This window comes from Littorina saxatilis, linkage group LG17 (genome assembly GCF_037325665.1).
Source record: "Littorina saxatilis isolate snail1 linkage group LG17, US_GU_Lsax_2.0, whole genome shotgun sequence".
In the NCBI taxonomy this organism is placed as follows: Eukaryota; Metazoa; Mollusca; class Gastropoda; order Littorinimorpha; family Littorinidae; genus Littorina; species Littorina saxatilis.
The window spans coordinates 24,300,725-24,324,521 of NC_090261.1; the positions used below are offsets into that span (position 1 = coordinate 24,300,725).

General features: G+C 43.3%; 2 protein-coding genes and 1 long non-coding RNA gene across 3 annotated transcripts in view; 2 read left to right on the top strand and 1 right to left on the bottom strand.

Annotated features, from left to right (window-relative positions):
* LOC138953974 (uncharacterized) overlaps nucleotides 1–13,762 on the top strand; it is a 256,228-nt gene extending 242,466 nt beyond the window's left edge. Inside the window, exon 2 of the long non-coding RNA XR_011451657.1 lies at nucleotides 13,645–13,762. This is a non-coding gene — a long non-coding RNA (uncharacterized lncRNA). The remainder of the gene's footprint in view (nucleotides 1–13,644) is intronic.
* LOC138953969 (uncharacterized) overlaps nucleotides 1–20,189 on the bottom strand; it is a 110,495-nt gene extending 90,306 nt beyond the window's left edge. Inside the window, exon 1 of the mRNA XM_070325993.1 lies at nucleotides 19,983–20,189. The gene's annotated coding sequence lies outside the window, so the exon portion shown is untranslated. The remainder of the gene's footprint in view (nucleotides 1–19,982) is intronic.
* LOC138953843 (uncharacterized) lies at nucleotides 6,157–11,940 on the top strand. The gene is made up of 4 exons (XM_070325803.1): nucleotides 6,157–7,555; nucleotides 9,389–10,156; nucleotides 10,693–10,773; nucleotides 10,930–11,940. Exons 1-4 carry the CDS (start codon nucleotides 6,784–6,786, stop codon nucleotides 11,772–11,774), a joined length of 2,466 nt encoding a protein of 821 aa, XP_070181904.1. The 5' UTR covers nucleotides 6,157–6,783; the 3' UTR covers nucleotides 11,775–11,940.
* Nucleotides 20,190–23,797: the final 3,608 nt, after the last annotated feature.

Here is a 23,797-nt window from a genome sequence, read left to right on the forward strand (position 1 = left end):
GAGAGAGAGAGAGAGAGAGAGAGAGAGAGAGAGATTCAGATAGAGAGAGAGAGAGAGAGAGAGAGAGAGATTCAAAGAGAGAGAGATTCAAAGAGAGAGAGAGAGAAAGAGAGAGAGAGAGAGATTCAGATAGAGAGAGAGAGAAAGAGAGAGATTCAAAGAGAGAGAGAGATTCAGAGAGAGAGAGAGATTCAGAGAGAGAGAGAGAGAGATTCAGAGAGAGAGAGAGAGAGAGAGAGAGAGATTCAGAGAACGAGAGAGAGATCCAATGTCTGGAACCATTATCTGACTTCTTCCCTATCCGTTGAAGACAGAGGAAAGAGATTGGAACTCGGAGGAAAAAGTGTGGGGGGGGTGGAGGTTTAAGAGAGAGAAGACGGGATGGTGTGGCAGGCGGGAGGGAATTGTTTACACGAGGGCGGAAATTCTCTACCTAGGGCGACAAAGGTGGGGAAGGTAAATTTACCTGATACACTTTAACGGTGTACCAGAGAAGGAGAGAAATGTCAGAAAACGAGCGACCAGACAAAAGTTTGAAAAGTTGAACGTGTTGGCAGTAGTAGAGGCAAGATATTCTAGGCTACGCTCTTAGCGTACGTAGCCTTCAGAAGATCAATCAATCAATCAATCAATCAATCAATGAAGCTTATATCGCGCATATTCCGTGGGTACAGTTCTAGGCGCTCTGCAGTGATGCCGTGTGAGATGAAATTTTATACGGCCAGTAGATTGCAGCCATGTCGGCGCATATTTACCTTTCACGGCCATATTCCAAGTCACACGGGTATGGTAGACAATTATTAACTGTGCCTAAGCAATTTTGCCAGGAAAGACCCTTTTGTCAATCGTGGGATCTTTAACGTGCACACCCAATGTAGTATACACGGGGGGTGGTTCGGACACCGAAGAGAGTCTGCACACAAAGTTGACTCTGTGAAATAAATTTCCGCCGAACCTGGGATCGAACTCGCGCTGACAGCGGCCAACTGAATACAAATCCAGCGCGCTACCAACTGAGCTATATCCCCGCCCAGATCTTGGGTAGAGAGAGGGGAAAGAGATATATGGTGGTATTTTCTCCCACGAAGCCTTATTCTGCTATCCATATCAGTATCATCACAGACTGAATCTCTTCGTTAACTAGTTTATAATTGTTAACCACTGGGAAAGACGGGAGGAGGAGTACAGGATAATTGCTTGTTATAAATATTTGACAAATGATTTGTTATCGTAACCCTGCTTTGGTGCGACCGTGAGACTGAGTCGGAGGGAATCTTTGCTTTTGTTGCTGACGATAGGCGTGTTTCTCTTGTGCAATAGGAGGGTGGGAAGAATGTGTCTGATGGGAAAGTCCGATAATTATGCATGCAGGCACATTCAATTTGTTTTGGGAGTAAAAAATAGTAAGTGGTAAGATGGCCTTTCTTGTACTTCTGTCATATATATATATAAAAAAAAATATATATATATATAAACAAATTAAAAGCACTTAACAGATCGCCAGATCCAGTAGATGTTGTTTTCCTTCCGAACCATTGACACGTGCCCATGATCCAGTTATTACTTAGTCATGCTATCTAGAATACATGGGCTGACTAAGTTACACAGATGCGAAACTTGTTATTGAGCAGAATGGTTGCAATCGTTCTCACAATGAGTAATATGCTGTTGATGATTTTACCCTTACTCATACATGAATAAAACCTGTTAGGCCACATCAGTAATTATGTATTCAATGGCTTAATAATATGACTACTTCAAGGCGTACACGATGTGACCGAAACAGAACTCTATTTTTAAGGCCTTAGTCCAGATTTGCACAGTTCAAAGCAACAGTTTATTACTAGTCAAGCAAAATCTTCGCGCTCATATTCCTTTTCAAACAATCTCACCAGAAGAAAAAAGGTTAAGCCCCCAAAAGCCTTGTCCATACAAAGGTCTATCCTTGTGCAACACTCCCTTAATTAGCAGTTAATCACGTGCCCTTTGCTGTCAAAGGAAAGACAACAGGTTTGGATGTTCTCAACAATTCCCTAAATCTCGACTCTCTCCTTTTGAGGTTGGAGTGACGGTATGAAAAATGGGAGGAAAAAGACAGTTTGGGGTGGAGGGAGGAGAGTAAAAGGAGGGAGAATGGCTCAAAATCGCCGCCAAAAATGGGGAGGAGGGAGGGGGGGGGGTAAAGTATAATGGAAGGGGGAATGGCTCGAAATCGCCCCTAAGAAAACTGGCAGGAATGACGAGAACTAAGAGCTAGCGAGTGAAAAATCCCCCCTGGTCAATAGTGCAGGGCATTTCACCTGGTTTTCAACTGCATTCCCAGGCCGGGCAAGCTTCAAAGGCAAACTTGTCGCGGCTGCCCGAAGCTTGCGCACTTCGCAAAAACAAAACAAAAAATGTTGTTTGCTTGTTGTTCTGTTTGTTGTTGCCCCGCTTCTTCCCTTCTCTTTTTAACAAAAGGGCTTTTACGATGATCCCTCATGAGTATGACTTTACGTAGGTTAAAACTTTGAGCGTGGCTGTGCTCAGAATGACAAGACAACTAACTACCCATAGCTGCAGCTTGCAGTGTGATTGATCAGATCATTGATGCCGTGACAAAAGACACAAAAAGGTGTTCAGGTCACATGCTGACCACGTGACTCCTTAATCCTGAACAACATTACGCCATTACAAGATCCTAGATGACAGTGCAGTTTATGTGTACATGTTCCGTCCAATATTTGACACAAAAAGAGGAAAGAATAGTGTTCTTTTTGCAGATGATCGACTGCACAAAAACTGAAGACGTTCATTTTCACCGCCCTCCACGAAGTGGGTCCACATACACTTCCTACCTCCCAGCCTTGCAAACACACACACACACACACACACGCACGCACACACACACGCACGCACGCACGCACGCACACACACATATACACACACACACATATATATACACACACACACACACACACACACACTTTCACCACCTTTACCCTCTCGTTTGCCCAGAAGGCGACCCCGAAGGAGGCGAAGAAAAAACACGCAACCTATTCTGACATCTACTGTACAAGGTGTACATTCCAAGGGAGGGGGAGGAGGGTGAATAAGAGGGGAGAAGTGGGGGGTGGGGGTGGGGAGGGCGAGAAGGAGGGGCAGTTGAACAGCAAAAGACGCCGTTGCACCTCCTGCTGCCCCTTGCCGTACATCACCCAGACACATGTTTAGAATGCCGGGCATTTCTATCTCCCCGGCGAGCAACCAGACGCATCCCTTCTTCGACCCTCCCCCCCCCCCCCCCCACCAACGCACACACATTCCCCTGCCCCCACCCGTACAACTCGTTTCTTTTACTGCCTCCTCCCCCTCCTCCTCTTTTTAAACCCACTCCTCGCTCCCTCCTCCAATACAACTGTAAAACCTATTTCTCGTTGTGTTATGCTTCTCCCTCCTCTTCCCTCCTCCCTCCTCCCTCCATACCCACCCCTTCCCTCCCTTCTGCAACATTCCCCTTTCGAGTTTTGTTATGCTGCTCCTCCTCCTCCTGATCCTGCTCATTCTCTTCCCTCCTTCCGTCCGCGCTACCTCTATCTTATCTTTACAATCGCATCCCCCCTCCCATCTTCTACTCATCCTCTCAGGAGTGCTAAAATCAGACACGACCCATCTCCTACTTCTGTCCGTTTGTTGTACACAGGCACTAGAAGTCACAGACATAGAAGGAGACCCTTGGTCCCAATCCTCTGAGTCCAGGGTTCATTCAAGAAGAAAAATACTCGAACTTTTCCGTTCCCAAAAGCAACTTTGATTATCAAAGTGTAAAGGGATATCAGGTCTACCTTCCACCTGTTTGGATGAAAGTGATGCACACTAAAGAAGCATTGGTTTAGAGGTTCGACATCGATGATTTTAACATAAGTATCTAAGTACAACATCTCATGACGTTGTCAACGGTTGTCTCCATAAGGTGGGGGGGGGGAGAGGGGGGGGGGTGATCCAACTTCTACTCTCCTTCCATGTTTTATTCTTTGCCAGTTTCTTCTCAAAATGCACTTGACCGCCTATACCTACAGCGTCAAATTCCCAAAACTGATTACGAAATGTAGACGCACACATTTATCGGAGAAATTCTACTACCGTATTTGGCTAACCAGACAATCGTCGATCGACCTTGTCCTAAAAGGATCCTTTCTAGCTGATGCAATCAATCTATTTTCTCATGAAATTCAGCACTATCTCTTTGTCTTGTTCCACTCCAAGCATTCACTTCAAGCACCTGTGCTATGCTCCTAGCACCACACCTCCGACGCGGTTCACTCAGCCATAGATGTGTATCTATACATATCTCTGACTCAGCAGACAGATCTATACAGCTTCTGGCCCTTTGTTTTAAAAACCACCACGCTCCGCTGAGCACTTTCACCCGCTGCCAGCCAGCAAAGTGTCTGCGTGATGCAACCCGCCGCTAACAAGTCACCGATGAGTAATGGCAGATATTTATGATACGGGTTGAAGGGGCATCCACAATTCGACCAGGGTTTTACATTGAAGGTGATTGATATTTCTCTCACCAAGCTCACACACACACACACACACACACACACACACACACACACACACACATACTTTTGCTCCCCTATTACCCACTTCCTACAATACAACTCAATCTATAAGTGCCCCCCCCCCCCCCCCCCGATAAGGAAGTGCAGTTTTGAAAGAATTTGGGTCAGATTTGATCAACCTCATGCATACATGTACGGAAAAACACATTTCTGGAAAGTAAAACCGTGAGTAGCATAAGTACATTTAAATGTAAAGTAAAAATCTTGTGGATTTTTTCTACTACACCAGTTAACTAGTTCAAACCAGCATGTTGATGATTCAACGTGGACATCTTGCAAAAAAGTACTGTCTTTGTAACTATCTTTCAGACAATCGTTCTACCAAAAAGAAAGAAAGCGGATGGGGGAGAGAGAAGAGAAGCAAGAAAAAAAAAGTATTTTAATCAATTTAAACGCTTTCAAGAAAAGCACTTACAGACAGGTGAGCTTCAAAAAAATATGAAAAACAAGGGGGATGGGGATGTTGAAATTAGGTGAAAATACACGTTCCTTTCAACAGAGCTAACGAAGCGACGATTACTGATAGTTGCCATGGCTCCTTCAAGACGAAGATCTCTCTCTGTCTCTGTCTCTGTCTCTGTCTCTGTCTCTGTCTCTCTCTCTCTCTCTCTCTCTCTCTCTCTCTCTCTCTCTCTCTCTCTCTCTCTCTCTCTCAGCCTGGAGTTTCAACGACATAAAACAGCTGCTGAAAACCCAAAAATGAAATAAAAAATATGCGCCGGATTTGATACAGACGCTGCTTCCTTTGTATCATAGGAAAAGCATTTAAGCATTTTTATACGATTTTGAAGTTCTGAAGTAAGCATTATTTCATTTGTAAATTTCTACATTGCATACATATGAACAGACACGAATAAAAAGTGACAGATACAGACACGACTGTCACTTAATTCTTCGTGTTTCATCAATTTCTTGAACAAAGTGGGAGAGAAATCACAACCGATTTTGACTGATTAATGCCCTTTATTCACGAGTAACTCCAAACTGAATGGTAGGACTTGTTTAGCGAACGACAAGAAGAAGAATGGTAGGACTAGGAGTGCATTTCACTTGCTTCTTTGCATACTTTTTAGTCAATGAAAGACACCCATCCCCGCCCCCTTATGGTCCGTTCACATCTTCATCGCACTCGCCATCTCGCTCGTTTTCTTCCCCTCAGTGGCGCGTGTTATCCGTCAGCGCGTGTCAGTTTTGTTTATCTCAACCGTGGGAGCGTGTCTTGGCTTGCCGGACGGCTGCGGTGTCTGGCTAAATCTGGAGTTTACTGCCCCTAACTTTTTGAGTCTGCCATATAGCGATGTACCTGAATTCCTCAATAATATTTCAGAAAAAAAGCGGATATTGGGTGGGGAGGAGGTGGGGTGGTGGTGTGGGGATGACGAGGGTAGAGAAAAACGGCGTTTTTACCCCGCCAAAGTGATCAGAACGCATTCAATTTACAATTCACAGTACTTTTGTCATATAGGCCGTACCAATACAGATTATAATATATATACATATATATATATGTCACAGGGGAAACTAGAATTCAGTAGGATCCGGAATCCTACTAGTAGAGACTGGAATCTCAGTTTCTACTAGTAGATACTGGAATTCCAGTCTCAACTGGACTTTTTCAAGTTCAAACTGGAATTCCAGTATCTACTAGTAGATACCGGAATTCCACTTACAACTGGATTTTTTCCAGTTGAAAGTGGAATTCCGATATCTACTAGTAGAAACTGGAATTCCAGTTTCAACTAACAGCCAGTTCATGTTGGAATTCAGTTTAAATTGGAATTATTTGAAAACTGAAAAAGAAACTGGGATCATATCCACAGAGAGGGTTCAACTTGAAAACAAAGCTTAGATGTGACAATGACTTCTTCACGTGAATCTGAGTTGTTGTTGCAAATAAAGTGACCAATGTTCTCCAGCCAGAGTAATATGGAAATTGGAATTATTTGAAAACTGAAAAAGAAACTGGGATCATATCCACAGAGAGGGTTCAACTTGAAAACAAAGCTTAGATGTGACAATGACTTCTTCACGTGAATCTGAGTTGTTGTTGCAAATAAAGTGACCAATGTTCTCCAGCCAGAGTAATATGGAACAACCGAGGCCCTTCTATTCACAGTGAGTCTTGATCAGTTGATCAGAGTGAAGTGTCAGTGACAGACAGCAGTCAAGATTGAAGATGGAGTCCGAGTCAGAGGATCAGAAAACTCTGTTTTATTCTCTTTTAGAAGCACACATACGGAGTCTTGATGACAGCAAACGAGAATGTTTCTGCATTGCCCAAGAGAAGTACACAAAAATAGTGAAAGCTCTGCAACTGAACAAGGGCCAGCAATGTCCAGAAGGTGCCAAATTCAAGTACAGGTGTGCAAAGCATTATAAATTACAAGTTGTGGGGGCAAGGACAATGCTATGTTGCCAGAAAACCAACTGCCCGGTTGTGACCAGAGAGGAATTGTTTGCGACAATTGCGCGATGTCACGTTCATGTTGGCCATGGGGGAAGGGATAAAACGTGGGCGGAAATCAAAGCAAACTACGCAGGAGTCCACCACTCAGCAGTCAGTGTGTTCCTGAAGACCTGTCCCAGCTGCAGGCAGCGCCAGGTGGTGAAATCACTTCCATCTGGAAAGGCAATGATCAATCTGTCTTTTCTACTCAGAGTCCAAATCGACCTCATTGACTTCCGCAGCAGGCCTGACAGGGACTTTAAATGGATCCTGCATGCAAGGGACTGTTTTTCGAAGTTTTCTTGGGCCTATCCCTTGGAATCCAAGACTGCAGCAGAGGTAGCAGGTCATCTGTTCGACCAATTCTGCACCTTTGGACCACCACGCCTCCTGCAGAGTGACAATGGCAGAGAATTCACGGCGAACGTGATACGTGAAGTGTGTGATCTGTGGCCTGGAACAGTGATCATCCATGGACGCCCAAGACATCCTGAAAGTCAGGGTAAGTGTTCGTTTTTATTTGTATTTTTTTCAGAAATGAAAATTAACCCTTACAGTGCCTACAAGACGGGTATACCCGTCCTGCACTCTAGCCAGTTAGAGAAAACATTCTTGTCGAAGAGTGACCATGCATTGAAACACCCCGGCAGTGAAAGGGTTAATGAGGCAGACCTACCGGTGGTAACATGTTTTGTCTGTTGCATCTGTCAAAAGATAAACATTCAGCTTTTTTCGTAATCGGATCATTTTTCACATTTTACTGACATTGAATTGAAACACCCCGGCAGTGAAAGGGTTAATGAGGCAGACCTACCTGTGGTAACATGGAATATGAAACCGAAATTTAACGCAATAGGTCTAATCTAAAATTTCCATAGTGGTGATTGTGATTGTGATTTTTTTTTTTACTGGCGGTATAACAAGCTAAAATGGGTATGAACTGAACCGCTATGATGTCCAGGTTTTGAAAACTAATGTCGCAGTTGCAGCACTTTAGTACAACATGCTAGATTAACCCCTTGTTACCAAAACCAGGAAACTTTGAAGTTTTCACTCATTCCCCTAGTTTTGGAAAACGGCACTTTGAATTTTAATTTAAAAACATATTATGAATCTGTTTGACTTCCTTGACCTTTACAGATGTATTTTAAGGCATTTTGAGAAGGGATTGCGTTATTAAGACTGGGAATATATCAAAAGTATTAAAAAAAATTATGGAATTTGAGCAATATTTGGTAAAACGTTCTCATCACATCAGTCAAACTATGGATTAACATGGATAAATAGATGTTATTTTAACCGTCTGGGGGTGTAAAATTTGAAAAAGTGATTTTGGTGTGCCTCAATTTTACATAAAAGTCCAAATTAACCTCTTGTCTGTGAAATATGGAAAAAATGCCATTTTTCATTTTTCCAACTTATTTTTTCTTCAAAATTAACGATATGTTATCCAACGTTACCGATTTGGGTCTGTTTGATCTCCTAAGCCTGTCTAACTGCATTTAAAGTGAAATACACAGTGCCATTTTTAAAAATTAGGGGAATGAGTGAACTTTTCAAAATTTTGACGTTTTGGGGCAACAAGGGGTTCATTTGGCATGTTGTACTAAAGTGCTGCAACTACATCACTTTTCAAAAACTACACACCATAACGGTTCAATTGATACCAAATGGTCGAAATGGTCATGGCACTTAAAGGGGTATGAAAGACCTAAACCGGAAGTAGAAATCTTTGAACGGCAGCTGATACATTACCTTATCAACTCTCATTATCCAAAGTTTCAAGCCTGTAAGTCCAGTATTACTTCAGAAACATCGGAAAACTCAAAATCAAATTAAACAATTATTATCCGGAAGTGGTCCTAAAGGCTGAATCTTATCATCCCATGTGATGGGAGAAGCCTGGAAGATTCCAACTCAATGTCCGACGCGAAGCCACACTTCCCTTTTGATAATAAAACGTTGTTTTTTTACCACTTCCGGATAAGGATTGTTTATTTTGATTTTGCGTTTTCCGATGTTTCTCAGCGAATACCAGGCTTTCAGGCTTAATTTTCTGGATAATGAGAGTTCATAGAGTAATGTATCAGCTGCCGTTCAAGGAATTCTACTTCCGGTTTAGGTCTTTCATACCCCTTTAATGGTACTGTGACAGTACCATGAACCTTTCGATGAATGATACACTCGACTTCTCAAATTAAAACTGCTCTAGCAGCTTTATAAATCAGCTTTACAACCTGAAATATGGGCTACAGACATAGTGCAGTGGCCTAGGCTTGAAAAGGCCTCTATTTAAGGTGACAGTATCCAACTGGGATTGCTTCACTGTGTGCAGGGTGCATTGAGAGGGGGAACGGAGACCTACAATTGAAACTAGGCAAATGGATGGATACCAATGGCCCACAATGGAGCAGGGGATTAAAGTCTGTGGTTCACTCAATCAACACATCAGTTTCAAGTGCAACTGGGACAACACCGTATGAACTTGTATTTGGTCAGAAACCACGTTCGGACCAAGCTGTTTGGGAGGAATTTGCAGCTCAGGGTATTGTGCGTGAAGAAGATTTGCCAAATGATCTGCTTGTTATGCTTCCCACAATGAGGCAGGAAGGTGCAGTCGTGCAGTCAGTGAGTGAGGAAGATGCAGTCATTGAGTCATTGAGTCAGGAAGGTGCAGTCGTCGAGTCATTGAGTCAGGAAGGTGCAGTCGTCGAGTCATTGAGTCAGGAAGGTGCAGTCGTGCAGTCAGTGAGTGAGGAAGATGCAGTCGTTGAGTCATTGAGTCAGGAAGGTGCAGTCGTCGAGTCATTGAGTCAGGAAGGTGCAGTCGTCGAGTCATTGAGTCAGGAAGGTGCAGTCGTTGAGTCATTGAATCATGATGGTGCAGTCGTGCAGTCAGTGTGGCTGGACAATGTGGGGCGTGTAGTTCTGAGTCAAGAAGACACAGCCGTGAGTCAGAGAAGTGCAGTTGTGCAGTCAGGGAGCCAGAGTGACATCAGCTGCGAGGACGACGAGAGAATCACTGTGTGGAGTGAAGTGGTCTTTGATACAGTTCTGCAGCCAGTCAACAATTCTTTGCCAACTCCCGGACCTTCAACTGCTGGTATGTGGTATGCTTCTATCTGAATTGGTTTTAAAAATCTTGTGTTTTAGAGATATTGGCCATGCAACCATTGGACTAGTTGACGCCCATTACTGTATTAGTCGTATTAATAGGAGTAACATTCCATTACATTAACCCTTTTGCAGCCATAACAAACTAATGATGAACACAATTTTGATAATGATAGACAATGCAGGAGACGGGAGGTGCACTGGCAAGGGTTAATGACTCTGGGGATTAATGGCAGATTTGATGCAAATACAACTACAGTTCATTTGTTTCACAGGTGCTGACCGTTCTTCAGAAGCAGTCAACTTTCAAAAAAAACTTTCCTGTCAAAATGGGTCAAGTGTATGTTTTTGCAATGAATTATTCAGAATTTCTTCCTGTATCACTTCAACGTCGAAACACTAGTACACAGTGATTAATGTGTACACATACATGCCACATTATCATGTCACATTTCCCAACAGAGAAGAAGAAGAATGACTGCAAATGTCTGTTGCAAATACAACTGCATTTTATTTGTTTCACAGGTGCTGACCGTTCTTCAGAAGCAGTCAACTTTCAGGATCCTCTCGGACCTTCTCTCAGCACTCCTGAGCAGCATGCCACTGGTAAGTTTCTTCACACTTCCCTCAACACACTTTCAATGTGCCATATTTTCTATCAATTTATAAAGACTAGTTTGAAGATGTTAACAGGTTAACCCTTACACCACCTTTCTTGGTTTTCACACCAGCGTAGACGATTTTAATTTGTTTGTTTCACAGGTGCTGGTGGTTCTTCTCTCGGCATTGTAGAAAACGTGGATTCACCAAGTACATCATCTACTACCTGTACCAGCCACAAGCGAGGAAAGGAGTATCTTCTTTTGAGCGACAACGTCATCGTTTGTTCTGGCACAGAGCACACAAATCTTGACGTTGTGCATGGTGTGAAAGTGACTAAAACCACTCATGCTGTGTTTTCTGTTGACGAAGTGTTCGTTCCTACACATGTGCCTACAATTGCCAACCCTATGAATGAACCATTAGAAGTAGGACAGTTTGTGTTGTGGAAACGCACTGCAACAGTGCAAAATGAAGAAGGGAACACGGCTCACAAGGAGAAGCGACTTGTTGCCAGAAATAACTATTTGAAGGCTGCCAGACGTCAAGACACGAGGTACCAAAAGAAGGTAAAAGACGTGACCCAATCATTCCAAAACGGGCACACTGTCGGAGTGAAAATCCACAGTGCCGACAGGACCAACACTGACGTGCGGCTCTTGACCTGCAAGATTCTGGAATCAAAGATGAGGGGCGGTGATTCTGTCTATCGGGTGTATTGCCCGACTGGAATTGTTAAAAACTGGTTTCGGGGGGTGGAGCTTGTGGACATGAGCAGTGTGGTCCTCCCACATCTCAATGTGGTAAACCCACAGACTCTTAAGGAAGTGTCCCTCATTCAAGCCTCCAGGTCATCAACTGGTTGGCAAAACCGTGGAGCTGTCGCCAGGTCCGTCTGTACGTGCACAGGCGCGTGCATGACAAAGAGGTGTCCGTGCAAAGATGCCAAACTTGCATGTGGCACCAAATGCCACCCGCACAGCAAGAAATGCAAGAACATGTCCTGAAGTTGTCTGATGTGATTTTCATTGATTTGACTATGCAGTTTGTGGTGTTGGGTCTTTTTAAACAATGGATTTGCTTTCAATAAAGTAGTCAACTGTTCATTTTAAACAAAAAAGAAACTACATTCATCTCCATCGCGAAATTCCAATTTGAACTGAATTCCAACATGAACTGGCTGTTAGTTGAAACTGGAATTCCAGTTTCTACTAGTAGATATCGGAATTCCACTTTCAACTGGAAAAAATCCAGTTGTAAGTGGAATTCCGGTATCTACTAGTAGATACTGGAATTCCAGTTTGAACTTGAAAAAGTCCAGTTGAGACTGGAATTCCAGTATCTACTAGTAGAAACTGAGATTCCAGTCTCTACTAGTAGGATTCCGGATCCTACTGAATTCTAGTTTCTACTGTGACATATATATATCAATAATTCCTGATCTGCACGCATTTTCCACTGGTTTTGCTTGTCTGAGAGAGACAGTGAGGAAGGCGAGAAAGTTTTGCGAGGGAAGTGTGAACAACCGTGTTTGTTCGGAACGGGATGTTTACCATCTGGAAAGTGCCAAGCAGGTGGCAATTAAGTGATAGCCAGATTGCAAGCTTGATCCATATGTGTGAACACACCATTATATAATTAGAGTACTAAGCAGTGAGTTATGTCCTCACACAGACGAATGCTGTGAACATGGGCGCGCGCGCACGCACGCACACACACACACACACACACACACACACACACACACACACACACACATTGCCGAGTTAATCAAGTTCTCCATCACTCAGCAACACAAGTCGCGCTACATTTAATTATCGTGTTAATGGACGTTGAAACAACCTGAGGTCCGTGGAACAATTTGAAGAAGCAGGATTCTACAAACTCGTGTGGAGAGTCTTATCATTGGAATCCATTGACTTGGGATAACTCTTTGTGTGTGTGTGCATTGTGTGTGTGCATGTGTGTGTGTGAGTGTGCATTGTGTGTGTGCATTGTGTGTGTGTGTGTGAGCATGCTTGCTTGCATGCTTGCGTGCGTGCGTGCGTGCGTGCGTGCGTGCGTGTGTGCGTGCGTGCGTGTGTGCGCGCGTGCGTGCGTGCTAACATGCGTGCGAACATGCGTGCGTGTGTAGGCGGTTCCTCGGGTTTAAGGACTGGGTGGCCGAGTGGTAACGCACTTGCGCTCGGAATCGAGAGGTTGCGTGTTCGACCCTGGGTCAGGCCGCTATTTTCTCCCCCCTTTCCTAACCTAGATGGTGGGTTCAAGTGCTAGTCTTTCGGATGAGACGAAAAACCGAGGTCCCTTCGTGTACACTATATTGGGGTGTGCACGTTAAAGATCCCACGATTGACAAAAGGGTCTTTCCTGGCAAAATTGTATAGGCATAGATAAAAATGTCCATCAAATACCCGTGTGACTTGGAATAAAGGCCGCAAAAGGTGAACATTCGCCTAATAGGCTTGAGGTTTGCTGGTCGATGTGAATGCGTGATATATTGTGTAAAAAATTCCATCTCACACGGCATAAAGCGCTTTGAACTTCGGATAAGGCGCTATATAAATAAAGAGAATAATAATAATGTGAGTCTGATCGTATTTATGTGTGTTACCCTTAATTTATGTGTTAGTGTGTGTGAGAGCGTGCCATCAGGCCGTTGTGTCTTTCTTGCAAGTGCAGTTGTGTCTGTCGGTGTTTGTTTTAACACGCACAAAATGAAGAAATGTATAGGTGGTCACGAATAAAATCGTGTTCAATTTAACGTTTAATCTAAAAAAATAAACAAAAAATAAACGCAGCAGTTGTTACAAAGAATCATAAACAATGTTAAACTTAACATAAAAGCTTTTTGGACAAAATCATTACAACAAAAACAAGAAGAGCAAACGCTCGATCGAGTCACTTTCGCAGTTCTGAATATTATATGAGGCATCAGATGGACAGGAAGAAATTGCTATTCACAACACAATGAGTCACGTTCACATAAAATTTGAGCCCGGTCACTTTTATAGTTTCCGAGAAAAGCCCAACGTTAAGTTGTGTGTTGCCGAACAGAAAAGGCTAGTTATCTCCCTTGTTTTTCTGATAACGTTCGTAAAAGGCTACAGATGTAAATACTTTGATGTAAAGAATAATCCTACAAAGTTTCAATCACATCCGATGAACTTTGTCAAAGATATAAAATGTCTAATTTTTCCTTTGACGCTGACCTGTGACCTTGAAAAAGGTCAAAGGTCAACGAAACCATCGTTAAAGTGTAGAGGTCATTGGAGGTCACGACTAAACAAAATATGAGCCCGATCGCTTTGATAGTTTCCGAGAAAAGTCCAACGTTAAGGTGGTGTCTTACATAGAGTCACTTTTTCTCAAGTGACTCAATAATTAACCCCATCACAGTCACTTTGACAAGCCCATGCCTGTGATTCATATGTACTATGAGTCAGCATAATTAACAGAGGAAGCTCACCTCCGTCAAACCCAAATATGCTGAACAAACAAAACCATGTTATTGTTAAAGTGTCCTGAGCACTTATTCCTTTATTAAACAGGTATTATTAATCCGGTCGCGAATAGAGTTCAAAAGAATGAATGAAAAGAATTTACCTGTTCAAAGGTAAAGCAGAGACATACATTCTATCTATGTCTCTGGGTAAAGTAAACATTAACTCCAGTTAGCAAGAAACGCAGTAGACTCTGATTTATTTGCAAAACATTCGGCATGGTTATAGCTACAACAGTTTATAATCTACTGGCAAAAAAATAACAATAACGCTTTTGCGTATTTATAAAACATTGTTTTCTAGCATGGACTGTAAAAACAAACAAACACATTTTCACATCGGCCAGGAAAGAAAAAATCGACCAAAGATAGACCAAAAAATGCAATAGCAGAGGTAGATGGGTAAAATTACTAAAAAGGAGGGAAAAGATCCCCGATACATACACTGGCTATCTTTTTTGCGGAGCGCGTGTACTTTTTAAGTAGGCAATGGCTATTTTGCCGGTACCGGCAACGTAGCCTGTAGGCTATGTTGCCGGTACCGGCAAAATAACGATATGTTACGGTAGAGGCTATTTTGCCGGTTGGACGCTGCTGAAGCTAGTAAAATGAAACGTCTAGTCGGATTCTCCATCTCACAAAGGCAATACACAAGTAATCTTCAATATTTGTATTTCTGATGTGCAAACTTCAAATGCAATTACAACCTTGTCTTATACACGAATAAAAGCCATATTTCTCTCTCTCTCTCTCTCTCTCTCTCTCTCTCTCTCTCTCTCTCTCTCTCTCTCTCTCTCTCTCTCTCTCTCTCTCTCTCTCTTAAAACACCAAATACACCAATTTAACTGGCAAATATCCGATGATCTCTATGCAAGGAATTAAATACTGGTTATTGTCTCTCTATGATCATTCTCGCTGACTCTCTGTCTCTATGTGTGTGTCATGAATCACATGAAATAGATTGAATATACGGACGTTGAATATATATACAACAAGTCATCGTCACATCTCTCTCTCTATGATCATTCTCGCTGACTCTCTGTCTCAATGTGTGTGTCATGAATCACATGAAATAGATTGAATATACGGACGTTGAATATACAACAAGTCATCGTCACATCTTTCTCTCTATGATCATTGTCGCTGACTCTCTGTCTCTATGTGTGTGTCATGAATCACATGAAATAGATTGAATATACGGACGTTGAATATACAACAAGTCATCGTCACATCTCTCTCTCTCTATGATCATTGCCGCTGACTCTCTGTCTCTATGTCTGTGTGTGTGTGTGTGTGTGTGTGTGTGTGTGTGTGTGTGTGTGTGTGTGTGTGTGTGTGTGTGTGTGTGTGTGTGTGTGTGTGTCATTCATAGCAGTTCCTGCAGAACCAGAACTTGGTTTTTGGTCTTGAGCGTTTTCCAGCGCATTGCAGATGGAGGGATCTGAGATTCTCGATCCACCGAGGACTTCTTTGAAAAGGGAACGGTTTGTCAACCTTGCATTTTTTCCGGCTAGGCAGTCCAATAGCATTTACTACTTTTCCTTTTGGTCTGCCTCTCTTCCGGGATTTTGGTGGTAACGTCACATTATCAAGAGACGTCGACGTAGGCCTTGGTGCGGATGAACCCTCCTCGTCAGACGTCGTAGGCCTTGGTGCGAATGAACCCTCCTCGTCAGACTGTGGTGTTGTTGTTGGTGGTAGTGGGTTTGGGGCGGCTGTCATATCATACACTAGTTCCACAACCGCTACATGAGACGTCGTAGGCCTTGGTGCGACTGAACCATCCTCTTGAGACGTCGTAGGCCTTGGTGCAAATGAACCATCCTCGTGAGACGTCGTAGGGCTTGGGTGCGAATGAACCATCCTCGTGAGACTGTGGTGTTGTTGTTGGTGGTGGTGGGTTTGGGGCGACTGTCATATCATACACTAGTTCCACAACCGCTACATGTTTTCCAGATCCCCACATTTTTACAACAAAATCTAACACGCTCAATTTCTCTTGGAAATCAAAGTTGTTTTCTGCAGCTAAAGAAGCCAATTGTTGTCCGAGGTGGAGTTGATAATAAAACTCACTATAAAAGTTCAAATTTGTCAATCAGTGAACACTTCTCTCCCCCAAAGAAATTCCCATCAGAAACTGTCATTTATTGGTGAGTATTTAATCACAGGCGGTAACTTTCACTTTACTAGCTTCAGAGAGAGAGAGAGAGAGAGAGAGAGAGAGAGAGAGAGAGAGAGAGAGAGAGAGAGAGAGAGAGAGAGAGAGAGAGAGAGAGGGAGAGAGAGAGAGAGAGAGAGTGAGAGAGAGAGAGAAAGAGAGAGAGAGGAGAGAGAGGAGAGAGAGATAGCCTCTACCGTAACATATCGTTATTTTGCCGGTACCGGCAACGTAGCTTACAGGCTACGTTGCCGGTACCGGCAAAATAGCCATTTCGTTTTAAGTATACAGTAAAACATCAAAAGGTCTTAGTCATGAGCAAACAATCAAAACCAATCCTTTAATCAATCAATCAAAAGGCCGGGAAGCGAGCGCATGTTAACTGATGAAATTAATCATCAGAAAAGACTTGACTCATCCAGTTGCACACAATCATTATAACCCAGTAGTAAATCCTTGGACCTAGGCCATACGTTACAGGGAACTGAAAATAGGCCTAACGTCGTATCGGGCGCTGGCATCAGGTAGCCAGTTCAATTCCACTGAGGCCGGAATGAGTCACGGACCTCCAAGATGAAGCTATTCACGGACTGATACCAGTGACGCAGAGAGAGAGACTGAGAGAGAAAGAGAGAGAGAGAGAGAGAGACAGAGACAGAGACAGAGAGAGACAGACAGACAGGTGCTCACAGACAGATAGACAGACAGAGACAGTCAGACAGAGAGAGAAATTAGGGTAGTTGATGTAGCTGTAAATGTATGTTCGCGCGTGTGTGTGTGTGTGCGTGCCAGTATGTGCGTGCGTGCGTGCATGCGTGAGTGTCGGTATGTCTGCCTACCGATTTGTCTCTGTCCGTATGAGTGTGTGTGTGTGTGTGTGTGTGTCTGTGTGTGTCTGTGTGTGTGTCTGTGTCTGTGTCTGTCTCTCTCCCTCTCCCTCTCTCTATCCAGCATCATCGTCATCATCATCATCATCATCATCGTCATCTTTATTATCACGTGCTGAAGTTTCCCGACCTCCTTTTTTTTGTTGGTTAACTTTTTAATTTTTAATTATTTAATTGTGTGTCTATGCGTCCCAAGGACAGATTGTAAGAAAAGGCGTAGCCTTAAATCTTAATCCTTGTTAAATAAAATTCAATTCAATTCAATTCAATTCAATCTCTCTCTCTCTTTCTCTCTCTCCAGCGAGTCAGGCACACAGAGGGACAACAAAACATTCATGTACAGAAAGGGGACACACAAAAACAGAGAACAGTGAGGGAATGCGACAACCGAAGCGATCGAGACAAGCGACACTGAGAAAGCTTGGAGACACAGTCCGAGTCGGGACGACACATACATTGATTCTATGTCTCTGGTCGGGATAACCCAGCCAAGGCCTTGCATTTAGCTGCTTGTTGAGCGCAAATCTGAGGTGTGCAATTCCGTTCACTAAAGCCTCAGCAGGTCAATAGTTAGAAACCCGCCGTATGTTCAAAGGCCAGGGTGACCTAACACCACGCTGCACCGCAGATGGAACGAAGGGGTCGGGTGTGTGTGTGTGGGGGGGGGGGGAGAGAGGGGGTGTAACGCTGAGCGTATTGCTGTTGATACCCGCTCCTGTACAGTTAGCTAACCCAGTTCTGACTAATTTTTGGGCCGTTAAAGGTGAATGTTCAAAAATAATGTACAGACTGCATTTTTAGGTACTCGGCTGGTTTTTATTGACACAGGTGTCTGTGTTAATTTTATTATCTCTCACGTATCAGAATGAGTCCTCAGGTCATGTTGGTGCAGGAAATGTAGGCTTATCACACACACACACACACACACACACACACACAATGACAATAGTCCTGATTCTCGACTTGCCACTCCTACTCGCTCTGTCACAACCAGCTCAACACTTCAATCTCCTGCCCAACCTAGCATTATCTCTCTCTTTCTTTCTCTCTCCATTTATTTGCTGACTCTAATAAGTCTTATGGCACTATTAGTCATTGCTTCGCCAGCGTCTTGCCAGCGAGTTTCTTGGAGAACTTTCTCAGATAAGTTTATTATTATCTGTATTATAATAAGTGTTTGTCTGTCTGTATAAAAACCGGGCCCCTGGGTCTAAGTAGGGTTGTTTGTTTGTTTTTGTCCAATAACATAGTATTACCATTCTTATTTTTGTATCCCGAATCTTAATGAATCAATGAATCAATGAATGAGTCTTATATCGCGCATATTCCGTGGGTACAGTTCTAGGCGCTCTGCAGTGATGCCGTGTGAGATGAAATTTTATACGGCCAGTAGATTGCAGCCATTTCGGCGCATATTTACCTTTCACGGCCTATTATTCCAAGTCACACGGGTATAGGTAGACAATTATTAACTGTGCCTAAGCAATTTTGCCAGGAAAGACCCTTTTGTCAATCGTGGGATCTTTAACGTGCACACCCAATGTAGTGTACACGGGGGGAGGTTCGGACACCGAAGAGAGTCTGCACACAAAGTTGACTCTGTGAAATAAATTTCCGCCGAACCTGGGATCGAACTTAGTCTTTCATGTTCACACACGAAAGTGCCCAATGAATGTATGATCTTTATTGCACTCATTGACTGACCCCCGGAAGTTCACAAACTGACAGTCAATATACTAGTACTAAAATACACTAATCGTATACACTCAAGTGCAGTTCCTTTGGCGACTGACCCGCAGAACGTTTCTTGAGTGTCTCAGCCGGCCGTGGCAATCCATAGAAAAAACACTAAACTAACGCTTATCTGAGCTTATCTTGGTTCGAAAGCACTCCACAAAACGCATAGACGTAAAAAAAAGAAAACACTTTCAAAACTGAGGTAAGGTTGGCAACTGAATCCCCAAGAAAAATATTATTCCAACCAAGCCGCCGAACACGAGATGAAACAAGCAGATATACTGGCCCGGTCTGACCCCGATTCAATATGCCGAGCTCGGTCCAGTCTCGCCGGCTCAAAAGCAACAGTCTTGAACAGAAAAAAAGAAAGAAAAATCGGCTGCTGAAATTTTTCGCTTTCTTCACAGCAACAGCCATCAACAACAAGCGATCTGGCGTCCCCACGCGGTGGCAAGACTTTCTAAAATGGGACTCCTCTCCGTGTTATTCTGTGAAATTCCAGGCAAATAAATTCGAAAGCATGGCAGATGCTTGCTCATACCGCCTCTTTTCTTGCAGCGAGAATTGCCCCCGAGGGCAGACCGGTCTCTGTAGAATAGCGTGTTTGCATTCAATGAACAGTATACAACCGCACTATAACCGTTCTAGAGACGCGATGCCAACTGTCTGTGTCTCGTCTGCTTTCGCGGACTGTCGGCTGCTACCGTCTGAAATTCTTGAAGCACTAAACAAAACAGTGTCTGGAGATAAAAACTTCGTAAAAGAAGTAACAAAGAGAAGCTGCACATTTAATTACAATATAGCAAAATGTCGAGAAGTAAAACGACGAGACGATTAACGTTAGAAAGACGACTAATGACAGAGAGGGGTGGGTGGGAGGTGAGAGAGGAAAAAGAGCCTGTGAAGAACTGACCAAACATCGCAGAGTACTCACCCCAAACAAATTGTCGGCACTGACACAGCACTGTAAAAAGTTGCGAAGCTGGGAAAGTCAGTCGCAGAATTGAAGTAAAAAGAAGAAGCACAAGCAGGGGTGATTTTCTAGGCTACTTTCCGCCGGTTGCAGCTAGGCTTTTGCCTCACACGTTGAATAAAGACGAGAAAACCCGAGCCACTCAAACACAAGGGAAGACAACTGAAAGCGCCCAAGCGTCCAAAGCAGACGGCGAGTTGAACGCTATGTTGGTGCTGCGTCTGAGGCCAGCTCACACCAATCCGTGCACGCGCGCGCCACCAGTGACATCACGCTACCACGTGACAACTTTTTCTTCTGCATCTTTACTCGAGATGAAATTGGAATCTCTTTGTTACGGCTGTTGACGATTATTAATGGCCTGTCCCATTCTTGTGGCCGCCCGACTCGATCAAACCGTAATCAGCGTGTTGCAGAGCCGCTGTAAAACTATGGTGGAGTCCAGCTGTAACGAACCTGGGTATAACGAAATCCCTCTTTTAACAAACTGCCATTGATTTCCCGGCAGACAGCCTTCTATTTCTTACTTGTTACTTTCCGGCTTCATCGAACCTTTTGAACTCATTTGCATAACGAACCCCTCTTTTAACAAACACGTTTTCATCGCCCCAGAGCCGTTTTGTCTCTAAACGTCACAAGGCTATAGGTCTATGCTACAACGAACTGATGTCAATAATTGTCTCCAAAGACAAAAATACACAAACACAAGTGCACATCGCGTGATGAGCGAACTCTGAACAAACTAACAGCGGGACGTGCACGGAACAGATCGAACCAAAACCGAAAGTTGTGGTGACGTCATGACATTTTGCGATGTACGTCAGCGAAGCTCGTGCACATGTGGTCTGTCTTACTAAAAACAATGGCTGACGAACATGGTTTTGAAATCTGGAACTGTTTTTTTGTTTTCTCCGATCCGTGACCGAGTGACGCAATTTAGAACCACGCGTTCGTTTGAATCAATACTCTCCTCAGGCAGTGAAGTCTCAATTGACGCCACACGAAGGGAGATAAACGCGCAAAACACTGGAGAAGATAAGGAGCGTTGTGGACAGTGACCTTCTAAAAATAGTAACGGGAATATGGATTGACGCCACACGAAGGAAGGGAGATAAACGCAAAACACTGGAGAAGATAAGGAAGAGTTACTGGGAATGGATGAACAGAAAAACCAAAATCGGTTCAGCGCTGCGCGCTGAGAGCACGTGTTGAAAATTCTCATCGACCAGGTTGTGTCCGGGGTCTACCTGAATATGCCCACAAAATTTGAAGCAGATCCATCGAGAACTTTGGCCGTGCATCGTGAACACACACACACACACACACACACACACACACACACACACACACACAAGCCATATATACATATATAGACTAGATGATTACCCGCTTCGCCGGATACCGGCTTCGCCGGGAAGAAGTAGAGCCGAATACCAGGCTGCGCCTGGGACCCGGCTTTGCCGGGTGTACGCCGGCTTAGCCGGCGCACGAAGGAAAGGATATAAACGCGCAAAACACTGGAGACCTTCTAAAAATAGTAACGTGCAGTGACCTTCTAAAAATAGTAACGTAGTAACGGGAATATGGATTGACGCCACACGGAGGAAGGGAGATAATCGCGGCTGAAAACACTGGAGAAGATAAGGAAAAGTTACTGGTAGTGGATCCCGACAACAACAAAAAAACACCCAAAAAAATCGGTTCAGCGCGCACAGCGCTGCGCGCTCAGAGCACGTGTTCAAATATCTCATCGATGAGGTTGTGTCCGGGGTGTAGCTGAATACGGTGTCCAAATTTGAAAAAGATCCACCGAGAACTTTGGCCGTGCATCGCGAACAGACAGACAGACAGACAGACACACAGACACTAGTCGTATATATATATATATATATATATATATATATATATATATATAGATGCCTTTAATCATGTATTTATCTGTTTACCTGATAATCTGTATAAAGACTAATTATGAGCCAAACTGATAAAACTTGAAAAGTATCACATCGTATAAGTAGTTGTCAGTTTTTGAGTCGTGCAGAAAATGTTTAACAATTTCGTTCCTGTCTTATTGCTTTTTCCTCTGGGTTTCCAGCACTGCTAGCATGCAGTAGGTCTATTTGCTTCCTCTTCGAGACACTGAAGTGGATGCGTGAGGCTGTAGCCGTACGTCTTCCTGTTATCAGTCAGCTGATTCAATTGGTGACTGAATTTGCTGTGCATGTCCCTTGTTTACTGGTCATTGCTGTCATTGAGGAAGTTAAAAATGAAATCCTTCCCGTGTAAACAATCGTGTCGTCCATCAAAAAATCCGGTTCAGGCTTTTACATAGGACTGAAATTGAAGAACGTCCCGGTGTAACACTGACTGACGAGAAAATTACTCCCACGAGATTTTTACTCCGGAGTAAACATTTCGTACGAAAAAGTTACTCCCTTTACGAAAAAAACACTCCCCCATTACACGAGAAAATGACTCCCCAAGACAGGTGAGTTCCGAGTAAACATTTCGTACAAAAATGTTACTCCCCTGACGAATAAATAACGAATAAATTACTTCACCCCAACACAAGCAATTTAACTTCCCATGCCAGGTGTACGAAATTTGTACTCCCTTGTCCCCTGTTAGTCTTGGTGGTGGAAGGGGTGGAAGGAGGGTAGCGCGACATTCGGTGTGCGCGAGATCACTTATTGGCATTATCCCTTCACCCGCATCCCATTTTTGCGTACAAGATTTTTTCTGGAAGTAAAAACAAGTCGCGTAAGGCGAAAATACAATATTTAGTCAAGTAGCTGCCATTTTTCAGCAAGACCGTATACTCGTAGCATCGTCAGTCCACCGCTCATGGGAAAGGCAGTGAAATTGACAAGAAGAGCGGGGTAGTAGTTGCGCTAAGAAGGATAGCACGCTTTTCTGTACCTCTCTTTGTTTTAACTTTCTGAGCGTGTTTTTAATCCAAACATATCATATCTATATGTTTTTGGAATCAGGAACCGACAAGGAATAAGATGAAAGTGTTTTTAAATTGATTTGGAACATTTAATTTTGATAATAATTTGTATATATTTAATTTTCAGAGCTTGTTTTTAATCCAAATATAACATATTTATATGTTTTTGGAATCAGCAAATGATGGAGAATAAGATAAACGTAAATTTGGATCGTTTTATAAATTTTTATTTTTTTTTACAATTTTCAGATTTTTAATGACCAAAGTCATTAATTAATTTTTAAGCCACCAAGCTGAAATGCAATACCGAAGTCCGGGCTTCGTCGAAGATTACTTGACCAAAATTTGAACCAATTTGGTTGAAAAATGAGGGCGTGACAGTGCCGCCTCAACTTTCACGAAAAGCCGGATATGACGTCATCAAAGACATTTATCAAAAAAATGAAAAAAACGTATGGGGATTTCATACCCAGGAACTCTCATGTCAAATTTCATAAAGATCGGTCCAGTAGTTTAGTCTGAATCGCTCTACACACACACACACACAGACACACAGACACACACACACACACACGCACATACACCACGACCCTCGTTTCGATTCCCCTCGATGTTAAAATATTTAGTCAAAACTTGACTAAATATAAAAATGGGGAGTAAAAATTTCGTGGAGGGAGTAATTTTTTCGTGCCTTGGGGAGGTGTGTGTGTGTGTGTGTGTGTGTGTGTGTCAGTGTGTGTGTGTGTGTGTGTGTGTGTGTGTGTGTGTGTGTGTGTGTGTGTGTGTGTGAAGAATCACGAGTTTGCATGTTGACACTTGCCAGTCA

Excerpts from the sequence above, each read along its gene's own strand:
- LOC138953843 (XM_070325803.1), top strand. The coding sequence starts at position 6,784 with ATGGAGTCCGAGTCAGAGGATCAGAAAACTCTGTTTTATTCTCTTTTA. Across the intron at positions 10,157-10,692 it reads TCCCGGACCTTCAACTGCTG|GTGCTGACCGTTCTTCAGAA; the intron begins GTATGTGGTATG and ends TTTGTTTCACAG. Across the intron at positions 10,774-10,929 it reads TCCTGAGCAGCATGCCACTG|GTGCTGGTGGTTCTTCTCTC; the intron begins GTAAGTTTCTTC and ends TTTGTTTCACAG.